This window comes from Artibeus jamaicensis, unplaced genomic scaffold, assembly GCF_021234435.1.
Source record: "Artibeus jamaicensis isolate MK-2021 breed Jamaican fruit bat unplaced genomic scaffold, CSHL_Jam_final scaffold_1031, whole genome shotgun sequence".
In the NCBI taxonomy this organism is placed as follows: Eukaryota; Metazoa; Chordata; class Mammalia; order Chiroptera; family Phyllostomidae; genus Artibeus; species Artibeus jamaicensis.
Genome location: NW_026522026.1, coordinates 4,738,867 through 4,750,742, shown reverse-complemented (window position 1 = coordinate 4,750,742; position 11,876 = coordinate 4,738,867). Strand labels below are relative to the sequence as shown.

Below are 11,876 nucleotides of genomic sequence, written 5' to 3'. Positions count from 1 at the left end.
AACAACACGAAACAACACAAAAAAACATTTTTTAAATTATACCCCCAAAACGCCCCCAATTTACGCCTGTCTTTGCGCTCCCCCCCATTAAAAATAGGATAATACTATCTACTCCCAAGGATATTTTTAGTTCCGAACTATGGGATGTGAGATTAAAAATTTTAAAAAGCAAACGAGTAATCCTAATCTGTTTCGCAGGTTTATCGGGATGATGAAATAAACTAATTTGCGTGAAAAAGCGCTTTCCATTTCAGAATATCTCGGGAACGAATACGTAGTAGCAGAGGCTGGCCGACAAGTAAAAATATCGTAAAATCCAACGCTGAACAGTTCGGCCGTGAGAGTAAGTTTGATACTCTGAGGCTCCCGTAGTCTAGGTCACTGTAAGAGCCAAGATGGCGCCGCTTGCTGAGCATCCCACGTGCTGTTTCCGGTCGTACTCGGAAGTATGATTCCCGGCCACAGCTGGACTGGTTACTAGTTTCCAGCGGTGCACGTTTTCTTAAAACTGCTCCTCGCGGAGCTAGTCAGCAGCCAGTATGTCCAACAGGAATAATAACAAGCTGCCCAGCAATCTTCCGCAGTTGCAGAATCTGATCAAGAGGGACCCGCCGGCCTACGTGGAGGAGGTGGGATTGCGGCGCGGGGATACCAGAGGCCGAGGCGCGACTGGTTGACACCCACGGGGTTGGGGAAACGTGGAGTGAAGTTCGGATCCTGGATCGCCGCGTGTTCTATTTTCGGGAAGAGGAAAAGGGCTGGGGAAGGGACATGCCTTATGATTCTTTCCCCACCTCTTGGAAATTTGCTGTCCATTTGGATTTTTCCTACTCGGTAGACCCCGCTGCCACAAGTCCTTAAACATCTCATTTTGCTTTAAGGTTTATCTCCCGACCTCACAGAGATAGACAAATAAATCTTCCCCAATCTCCAACTTCCATGTAGGTTTCTGTTTTCTTTTCAGAAACTCTTAACTTGAATTAATTAGTGACACGATGAATCGTGTCTTAGAAGGCTTTCAACCAACTGTTTCCGAGAGCCTGCGCTTTGCACTGGGCTGTGGTGGGAAGGAGGTGACATTCTCAAGTATAAGGAACAGACCCAGGAGCTTAGTATATCTCGTTAAGCCAGGATTCAATCTCTTTGGAAGCTTACCTGAGCGGGATGACAGAATTTGCTTCGGGAAAGGATGAGGTTGAAGATTAGGTTCAGTCCAGCTTGTGAAGGAATTTGTATACTGACCTCATACAGGTCAGGTCTTAAGTCCTGCTCTTGGAGAAAGCCGAAGGCCTACCAGTTTTATTGGGGAGATCAAGAGTTATGTTTTAAAATATCTGGTAAACATCCAAACAGAGATATCAGACAAGTAATTGGATATATGAATTTGGAGTTCACTAGACTCTTTAGGGCTTATAATATAAAGAAACATTCATTCTCACAGTGTCACTGTGTCTCGCTTTCCCTCACTCTCCCATACACAGACACACTCAGAGCCGTGGTCTAGGCATGAAGAGTGGGTGCAGGGACCCAGCTGATGCCTAGTGTTTCAGCGTTAGATTGTTGAGTTATTGTTACGATTAAACATGATTAAATGAGATCATGTACACTGAGCTTGACACATAGCAAGTGCTGAATAAAAGGAAGCTTTTATCATTATTTCTATGTGTCTGTTACTTTTGGCTATTAACACACCTTATCTATAACTCCAGGATAAAATCTTAGTATTTAAGAAGGGAATTTTGACTTGAGCACTTCATGTACTTGGGAAATACATAATTTATATTTTCTGACACTGTATTTTTTAGAGCATAGACATGAGTGCTCTGTATACAGAGACAGTGTAGTAGGGGTCATTTGGATGATAAATGTCAAAATAGGGCCAGAATCTGAGTTTTTGACTTTTGGTTTCACCGTTTGTTACACTACATCACCTAAATTTCTGACAGTAAAGGAAAGGATCTTTAGATGATCTATGATGTGCATAGTTTTCAGAACTTATTTTGAAATGTGAGGGCAAGGAAGAGGTAGTGTTTCTGCATACTTTGCTACATGATTTTCTCCATGCCACTATCAAGGACTTTAAGTAATTTTTCATTCTGTATTGAGCAAGTCATATAATAAAAGGTGACTAACTTGAATTTCATTTTTCTATAGTTTCTGCAGCAGTATAATCACTACAAATCCAATGTGGAGATTTTCAAATTACAACCAAATAAACCCAGCAAAGAGCTGGCAGAGCTGGTGATGTTTATGGCACAGGTAAGAAGATAATTTCTGTATAAAACAAATACCAATTGTTACACACAGTTTGCAGGGTTATTTTTCCAGTAATATTCAACCCCATTCCACTCAAAAGTGGAAGCTTTATTTTTTTAAAAAAAATTTCACTTTCCCTTCTTGCAAATTTTATTTTCTTTGCATGGTGAGTTAGAAGATTTTGCAAGAGCTTTTCACAGAACCACCCAGAGCAAAACTTTCTTCAAATTCATTATAAAATAGATTCTAAATTATGTCACACATATTTTAATAAAACTAGAGGAAATATGAAAGGGGTTACAGAAGTTGGCATGTTGAAGAAAAAGATGTGATTTGGAACCATCTACCTCTGTGAAATAGCCTTTACTCTCCTAGTGCAGAAAGTCCGAAGAATGTGCATATGAATTACAGGAGAGAAAGAGAGACTTTAGGAGTCTTTGCTTTGTTACAGATTGGTCACTGCTACCCGGAGCATTTAAGTAACTTTCCTCAAGAGCTGAAAGATCTTCTCTCCTACAATCACACTGTCTTGGATCCAGATCTTCGAATGGTAGGGCCAGTAGTTGTATTGATAACTTGTGCTGTTTGTTTGTTTGTATGTGTATGATACATGTTTAGATGAAAATAGCCTCTCACCTAACCCTCTTTTTAAAATGTAAAACAGGATGTGTCACCCCTTTCTTAAAACTCCCCTGTGGCTTCATATTTATACTTAGAATAAAACTTAAACTCATGAAGGCCTGTAAGTCCCTAGATGATCTGCTTCCAGCCTGTTTGTTTGTTTGTTTAATCTTACCATCTTTCCTGCTATACTCCTCTCTCTCATCTTTCTGTTCTTCCAGCATGCTAACTTTTCCAGGGGGTCTTTTCCCTCTTTTGAATAGGCGATTCCTTCTAGTCATTCAATTCTCATGTGCATGAAGAACCTTAATTATAACTTATTGTTTGTATATTGCTTATTTTAATACATTTATCCATTAAATAGACAGTTTGAACATTGTCGCTTTAGTGGTTGACATTGGCTCCTGACCCAGATCCTCTTTACTAAGCCAGGGCACCCATTTCCCCCACCCAGTGGCCCCCAGCTGCCCTCTCTCTGGAGTATTGTCCTCCCCTAGCTGAGAGACCTCTCACCTGGGAGGTTGCCCTTGCAGCTCACAACCAGTACCTGACCGACCTAGTGAAACGGACACCCAGCCCCTTCCCTCAGGGTGGGTCCCACCTTGTGTTGCATTTTGTGCTCCAGGACCTCTCTGTGTTCAGAGTAAAGCTTGCTTCCAACCAGGGACACGTCTTGCTCCCGCTGCCTTAGTTCCTGTCTAGAAGAGAGAACACCCCAGGCAAACCTCTGTGTTGAACTGGAGTCTGCTTCTAGGGATTCAGCCTTTAGCATTTTTAAATTTTATGCATGAGCTTTTCAAATACCTTTACCACAAGTAGAACTTACATAAATATTAGGATGACAAAACTTACAGAAATGCTAAGTCCATATATGCAACTTTGTTTATAGTTCTCTAAGATTTTACTTAATTTGATTAGGCCTGAAAGAAAAAGAGTATCATCTCAGACAGATGAAGGTTGCAGGCTTAGAGTTGTCAACTAGGACCTGGCAGCCCAGCCCCAGAGGCTTCAGACTCAAACCATTAGTCAGAGGACTTACGCTGTGGACATTTTCAAGTTCCTCTAGGTTGTGTAGATTTGAGACCAGACTGGTCTGCAGGCATTATTAAATAAGTAAAGGTGTGTGCATGTTTCTTTATAGTATGATAATTAGTAGGTTTTTAGAACAATAATTAGAAATTTTCTTTGCTAGGAAACAAGGAATTTAGTCTATGTAGTTAGTATTACTCTTTAGAGGAATCATTTAGAACACCCTGGTGGGTCCTTTTTTTAACTGGCTGTTATGGTGGCCACCAGTCTTATTAACGTCTGGACTGACTTTCTACCTGGTATATTTGCTATTTTTCTAGGACTTTTTGAATCATTTGTAAGTTTTTCTTCATTACACAGATAGAAGCAGACTATTTCTAGTGAAAGAAACAAAATACCCATGTATATTAACTTATTTACTTAATAAAATCAGTAAAATGAAATTTTTATGTTACTCTTTCTTCAACAGTGTAACTACCTTTTAATATACTTTTTATTAGTTTCTTTTGAAAGCATTGCTATTTTTACTATTTTACATTCAAACTGTTAACCTCCTGGCCTGTGGGAGGCTTCTTTTCTCAGCAACACCCCTGATGTTTTTGAAAGCATCCTTGCATTCTGGCAGAAATACTTCCAGACTCTTTGTTTTTCCTGCTCCAAGACTTGGAATTAACTGTTCTCCCAGGATTATTTGTTCCGTCTAATGGAGAAGAGAAGTAAAGGGAAAATTTTTGCTACAAGAGTGCTATAACCACTGTTAGGCCATTCTTAGTACTAATAATACTTCAGAAGAATGCCTTGTAGGTCACAAACTCATTCCATTTTAGTGTATTATGTTATGGTTACCCCACCTTACCTTTCTGGATTCATTGATCACTGGGTTTTTTGTATGCTGACCTCCCCGTGTAAAGTAGCCACAACAACCTTGTTTTACTTCCTTTGTGGCACTGAGATACTCTTGTTTATGTGCTTACTTGCTTGTCTGTCCTGTCTTCTGTTGCACCCCCAGTGTGTAAAGTCCTGAGGACAGAGATTATCTGTTCTGTTCTGATGCCTAGAATAACGTCTGGTTAGTAGGAGACATTATGCTCTATTTTCTTACCTTAACTTTCATTACCTTACCATATGTTTTCTTTTCCTTCCTAAGACATTTTGCAAAGCTTTGATCTTGCTGAGAAATAAAAATCTCATCAATCCTACAAGTTTGCTAGAACTCTTCTTTGAACTTCTACGTTGCCATGATAAGCTGCTGCGAAAGGTAAAGAGCAAAATTGCTTATCTTCATATATCATTTTTCCTTGCAGTGACATACAACTTGTAGAGTGAATTCTTGATGTTTCACATTGTTGGATCCAGATAAGAATAATTTCAATAGGAAAAAAAATCAACCGTTGTGTGCATGCAATATGTTGGTAATGGCTAAACATTTACTGAATGCTTACTTTTGCCAGGTACCATTCTCAGAGCTCTGTAAGTATTCACTTGTTTACTTGCAGAATTATGTAGAGTTTATTGGTAGTAGTAGTAGTGGCGGTGGTAGTGGTAGTAGAAGTATTTTGTAGATGAAAAGGCTGAGGGAGAGTGACATGCCCAGACTCATGTGGATTTTGAGTGGTGGGGCAGGAATATCCTCGTGAACCCAGGCAGGCTGGCTCCAGGACCCAAGCACTTTTCCACTGCGCTTTACTGTCTCACTGAATCAGAGCACAGACCAGACGCTCACAGCCATAACCACCCCAACCTTAGCCCCCAAGACACTGACTTTTTTTATTACTGTTTCCTTGCAACTTTGCTTATATAAGTAAGATCAGAAGCTGAAGGTTTATGAAAGAAATTTAAGAAAAAAATATTGAGTTCACATTTATTAACAATAATTTTTTTCAGAGTGCTTAGAGACTGCTATTTGGTTTTAGCAGTTGTACTCCTTTATCTAACTTGTGAGATAAAAGTTGTCTGTGAGAGCATATTTTGGACACCTATGATAAATGGAGCAACTTTTGTTTTTTATCCTCACCTGAGGACATTTTTTCATTGCTTTTAGAGAGAGAGGAGGGAAGAAAGAAACACCAGTTGGTTGCCTCCCTCATGTGCCTGGACTGGGGAGTGAATGCACAACCTAGGAATATGCCCTGATCGGGAATTGAACCTGCAACCTTTCAGTTATGGGCTGACATTACAACTGAGCCACAGTGGCCAGGGCACAACTTTCCTTTTTTTAAAAAGATTTTATTTATTTATTTTTAGAGAGGCAAGAAGGGAGGGAGAAGGAGAGGAAGGGAAACATCAATCAATGCGAGGGAGGAACATCTCTCAATTGCCCCTCACATGCCCCCATCTGGGGATGTGGCCCACAACCCAGACATGTGCCCTGACTGGGAAATAAACCAGTGACCTTCAATTCACAGACTGGCACTCAGTCCACTGAACCATACCAGCCAGGGCTTCTTATTTTAAAAGACCAATTTAATTGAGATGAAATCCACATGCAATTCATCCATTTAAAATGTACAATACAGCAGTTATTAGTGTATTCACAGAGCTTGCAAATATGTAGTGTTTTGTATTTGGCTTCTTAGCATAATGTTTTCAAGGTTTATCCATGTCGTAGCATGTACTAGTATTTCTTCATTCTTTTTGGTTGCCAAATACTATTCCATACTATGTATGTTTATTCTACATTTTGTGTATTTATTCACCAACTAATAGACATTTGGGTTGTTTTCACTTTTTGGCTATTATGAGTAATGCTGTGAATATTTGTATGTATATTGGTATGGAGCTATGTTTTTATTTCTCTTGGGTATGTGAGGTCTGTCCAGAAGGTATCCAGCCCTGTAATATAAAAAATAGAAACATTTACTGAAGATAGAAGGTACAAGAAATATTGTACATAGGACAGTGACACCTCAGTCCCCTTCAAAGTTGGCACCTTGGGACCTCACACAGTCGCCATCAGCTGCACTGTCATCTTTTCCTGAATCTCATCAACGGTCTGAAATCTCTTCCCTTTCAAAGGTGATTTTAGTTTTGGAAAAGCCAGAACTCACAGGGCACCAAATCTGGGCTGTAGTGGGGCTGAGTCATCTGAGTGATTTGATGTTTCGCAAAAAAACTGCTCTAGTCATGATGCATGAGTGGGCATGTTGTTATGATGAAGCTGCCAGTCACCAGTTGCCCACAGATGCAGCCTTCTGAATTATCTAGTTTTCACGGAGGAATGTTCCAGCTTAACACAAAATTTGATGTATAGTCATTGCTCTACTCGCTCAGTCATTTTGAATGCAGTGGCCACACAGTGCACATGCTCACTCAGTAGTGTCTGCCGCCCTCACTGACCAGTACAGTAGAGTCGTCATTGTTCCTGCATGTTCAATCCAGTCCACTCTCCTTGGCTGCCAGGTTATATGAATGTCACGCAAACCATTGTCATATTAACAATGGCTGGACTTTTTCTGGACAGACCTCATATAACTAAGCAGGAAATTGTTGGGTTATATGGTAACCCCATGTTTAACCATTACTTTTGCATTTAAGGTGCTGCTTTTTTGTTTTGCTTCTGGTCTCTTTTGTGATAAAATGAAAAGTAGATAATATTAAATCCTCTTGAGCATTTGTACTTTTCTCCAAATTAATCAAAGTTTGAAATGTTGGTTAATATGTGTATGTTTTTATTTCTTTTTCTTAGACATTATACACACATATCGTGACTGATATCAAAAATATAAATGCAAAACACAAGAACAATAAAGTGAATGTAGTAAGTACCCTTTTGTTTTCCTCATTTGCAGCATGGTACCATCAGTGAGTGTATTAGGGCTTCTTTCTCTTTTTATTTCCTGTAGGTGTTGCAAAACTTCATGTACACCATGTTAAGAGACAGCAATGCAACTGCAGCCAAGATATCCTTGGATGTGATGATTGAACTCTACCGAAGAAACATCTGGTAACGTATATGTATTTGGCTCTTGAGAAATAGAATCTTTCGTTCATTTGTAATTACTATAGAGCATATACACAAATATTTTTCTTGATCTTGAGCTCTTTAATATACTTGTTATAGGTGAAGTCGGAAGTAAAAATAGAGACAACCCAAATAACTAGCAAGAACAAGGGCTACCATTTGCTGAGCACATACATTTTATATTACTTTGTTCGCCCTTCAGAACAAAGTAAGGCAGCTTCTCTGGAATCATTCTCATTTGATAGGCAATGAAACTGAAGTTCATAGCACTTAAGCTTAGGAGATAATAAAGGGCAGAGTTGAAATTCAAAATCAGATCTTTTTGACTCTGAAATCTGTGCTCTTTCCACTTTGTCACTCTGAAGATTTTCAAGTCAATTTATCCTATTTTTGTAAAATATAATGTTTTATGAATTTAGTTTGTTGGTACAATGTTTCCATCTCATGTCTTTTGCTTTTCTTACTCATTTTTTTAAACTATAAAGGTAGTGGTATCCATGACAACAGAAAACTTGGAAAAGCTGGAAAAGTTTTTTTTTTAATATTATTGACAGTCCCACTACCCAGAGACAATCACTTTTAATAGTTTATAATAATTCCTTCAGCCTTTTCTTTAGCATGAATTTTTACTGTTAGAATTTTGCTATATTGTTTTTATTCTGCATTTTTTGTTTCACTTCTCTTCAGTAGGTTCCTCTGTCATTAAAACACTCATTTGTGTTCCCCCAGGAACGATGCCAAAACTGTCAATGTGATCACAACCGCGTGTTTCTCTAAGGTCACCAAGGTGAGTGCCTGTAGGGCTGTGTGAAGGCGCTGCGTGCCGGCCTTCTGCTCCCCAGACAGAGGTGAAGGAGACGGTGTATGAGGAGGAGGGCCTGTGCAGATACACAGCTCATGTTACCGGTGCTCATGTTAGGCCGCTTCCCTGGTTCACCAGTGTGTGCTTTAGAGGAGTCAGACAAAAGTATTACGAGTTTTTAAAATGCTATGTGTTAAACAATAGCTTCAGCATTTATATTTGTCCTATAATTCTTGACTGTTCTTTTATTGGGCTCAGACACAGCTGAAAGAAATTCAAGGATATGTTTGCTTTCTATTAAAAGGATCACTTTTTGTGTGTGGAGGGTGTGGAAATTTTTGACAGTTTGCTTGAAGTGTAGACCCTAGATGTTTTTATCTAAAGGTTTTTTTAATTAATATATTTTTTAGGACAAGTAATGTTATAAAAGCATTATGTTCTAATCAACAAAATGAGCTCAAATCCCATAACTTTTGTATTTTTTCTCTTCAGATTCTAGTGTGTATTCATGTGTAAAGAGTAGACAGAAGTATTCATTCTTGTTGTAAGGTGGGAGGAGTCATTGACATTGTTCTGATTGGCTGTTAGATATTAGTGGCTGCTCTGACATTCTTCCTCGGGAAAGATGAAGAGGAGAAACAGGACAGTGACTCAGAATCCGAGGTCAGTTTAATCACAGATGCTTCTGAATTTTACATTTAATCAGATTTCACTGTTGCTCTTGTTATAAAATCTATGACTGTTTAAGTTAGAAGCTTACATGTTACCTTTATCCTTTATTGAGTTCTTTAGTGCTGAGATTTGATTGCTTGGAATCTGTCACTTAAATGCACTAAGATCGGTTAAGTAACTAATAAAACTTAGATTCACTGAGCCTCCTGAGTTCTAAAGTAATACCTACATCTCACTATATAAACTTAGAATGAGAATTGCTGCTAACATTTTTGAGGTGAGTGCCGACATCTTGGAAGTTCAGAGTAGGGTGATAGAAAGGAGTGATATCGTGGCATCTTTAATGGGGAAATCAAGATAGGTAATGTTATGAAATTTTCTTTATTAAAAATATTTTGTATTAAAATTTAGAAGGCTAAAACCAATTTTTCTTATCTCCACTTACCAGTTCCTTCCCCTTGCATTTATTTATATATGTGCGTACATTGTCTTATAGATGCAGTAGGTTTTTAAAAATATATGTAAATAATATATGATCGTTTGGCACCTTGCTTCCTTTGTGTCCATGTATATATAGAGGTACCGATGCATTTAGATCTTATTCTGTTAGTGCATACAGATCTATCTTATGCCTTTAACCATTAAATGATATTTCTGAGTATGAATGTGTTATAGTTTGAGTATTTTCCCGTCGATATTTGTTTCCAGTTTCTTTTTTCAAATAAAAACATTTGCATCCTGTCAATATATTATACTTCAGTGAAAATACAAAAATAATCGTAGTAAAAAGTCTTCATATGTGCTTGTTCATGCACATGAAAAAGTATTTTTATTGAATTTTAGAAGTTATGTTTATTTTTGTGGCTTTGTGCAGAGTATAAGTATGAAGAAGCTGTTGAAAGGATTACTCTTTGTTTCTATGCATGTTTTATTTATTTACGGTTTTACAAAGTAGTTTTTCTTTAGGATGAAGGACCAACCACACGAGACCTGCTGGTGCAGTACGCCACAGGGAAGAAAAGCTCCAAGCACAAGAAGAGGTTGGAGAAGGCTCTGAAAGTGCTCAGGGTGAGGCTCATCTGGGAGCGAGTGTGGGGGTCGTTAGACGGGAGGACAGGCTTCTCACCAGAGCTTTTAAAAAGAACTCGAAATCACGTATTTGAAAGTCTTGTGTAATGAATTTCTAATCACTAATTTTAGATAAATATTTTCAGCTCTAGCAAAATCTGTGACTTGAATAAATTAATTGATTAAATTTATTTGTCACTAGTTCTGATAGAGATGACCTGTATTAGGGTGTCATTGGTAGCATGTCTTCTCAGAACAGACACACAAAAAAAGTACGTTTCATAATTTGTGGTATTTTGGAAATCATTAATTTGACCCTCATGTGGTTTTTAATGTTTGTATTTCCAAATTCCTTTAAGTCTTACAGGTACTAGTAGATGATTCTTAAAAGACAGAAGCCATCTGTACTTCTAGTTGAAAGAAAGGTTTTGAGAACAACGATTTTTTAAAATCATGTGGACTTGATAACAGCTTTTAGTACATTAGCACATTTAACCCCAAGGGCCTTCTGAATTATTGTGATTCAGAAGGTAAATATTTTTCCTCTCCCTTTCTTTCAGAAACAAAAGAAGAAGAAAAAACCAGAGGTGTTTAACTTTTCAGCGATTCACTTGATTCATGATCCCCAAGGTACTATAGTTATGACTTCCACAGTTCCTCATTCATCTGATCTCTGCCTGTTTAGTTTCCTACCTTCAGAGCTACCAGGGAATAGAAGATCTCTGGTGCTTATAGACAATCAGTCAGTCCTCAGTTGCTACTATTTGGTTGTAGCCTAGAGAATTATGTTCTGAAGCACTGATTCTCAGTCCACAGCAATATAAGGAAAATGTGGAAGAGAGTTTTACCTTTAATAAACACAATAGTGGTAGGACATTGTATTTGACAAAATGAAAAACGGACAATTTTTTGTTAGCCCCTTTTTTTTTTTAATCTGATCTGTGGAAACCAAGTTTGGGAAACTATGTTCTAGAACACTACTTCTCAAACTGGAATGCAAATTGGAGTCACAGAGACAATATATGAACTATACTGGAGCTTGAGTCCTGTTATCCCCAGAGACTGATGAGTTGGTGTTGGGTGCAGATGGGCATTGGAACTTTTAATGCTCCGTGTACTCTCATGTGTAGTAGTGTTCGCTAGCCCTTCCTCTACCAGGGGTGTCCAGCCTTCTGGTGTCTCTGGGCCACACAATAAATACACAAAAACTAGTGAAAACTGACAAGCAAAAAAAAAAAGGTTTTAAATAAATTTACAATTTTGCGTTGGGCTGCATTTATAGCCGTCCTGAGCCACATGTGGCCCACGGACTGCAGGTTGGACCCCCTAAGCCATTGTTTCTCAAACTTCAAGGTACATAGGAATCACCTGGAGATGCTATTAAAGTGTAGATTGATTTAGTGTGTCTGGAGTGGGGCCTGAGATTCTGTATTTCTAATAAGCTGCCAGCTGATGGTGGTCTGTGGA

At 38.5% G+C, this 11,876-nt stretch overlaps 1 protein-coding gene across 2 annotated transcripts in view; it reads left to right on the top strand.

Moving 5' to 3' along the window:
• The first annotated feature begins 406 nt into the window (after positions 1-406).
• SDAD1 (SDA1 domain containing 1) overlaps positions 407-11,876 on the top strand; it is a 40,593-nt gene continuing 29,123 nt past the window's right edge. For both annotated transcript variants that reach the window (XR_008389804.1, XM_037150188.2), the window contains exons 1-10: positions 407-629; positions 2,155-2,259; positions 2,708-2,806; positions 5,054-5,164; positions 7,592-7,663; positions 7,749-7,849; positions 8,597-8,654; positions 9,258-9,332; positions 10,308-10,409; positions 10,970-11,039. Coding sequence is in view for 1 of the 2 variants with exons in the window: in XM_037150188.2 (XP_037006083.2) it covers positions 540-629; positions 2,155-2,259; positions 2,708-2,806; positions 5,054-5,164; positions 7,592-7,663; positions 7,749-7,849; positions 8,597-8,654; positions 9,258-9,332; positions 10,308-10,409; positions 10,970-11,039 (883 nt within the window). In the remaining variant the exon portion in view is untranslated. The remainder of the gene's footprint in view (positions 630-2,154; positions 2,260-2,707; positions 2,807-5,053; positions 5,165-7,591; positions 7,664-7,748; positions 7,850-8,596; positions 8,655-9,257; positions 9,333-10,307; positions 10,410-10,969; positions 11,040-11,876) is intronic.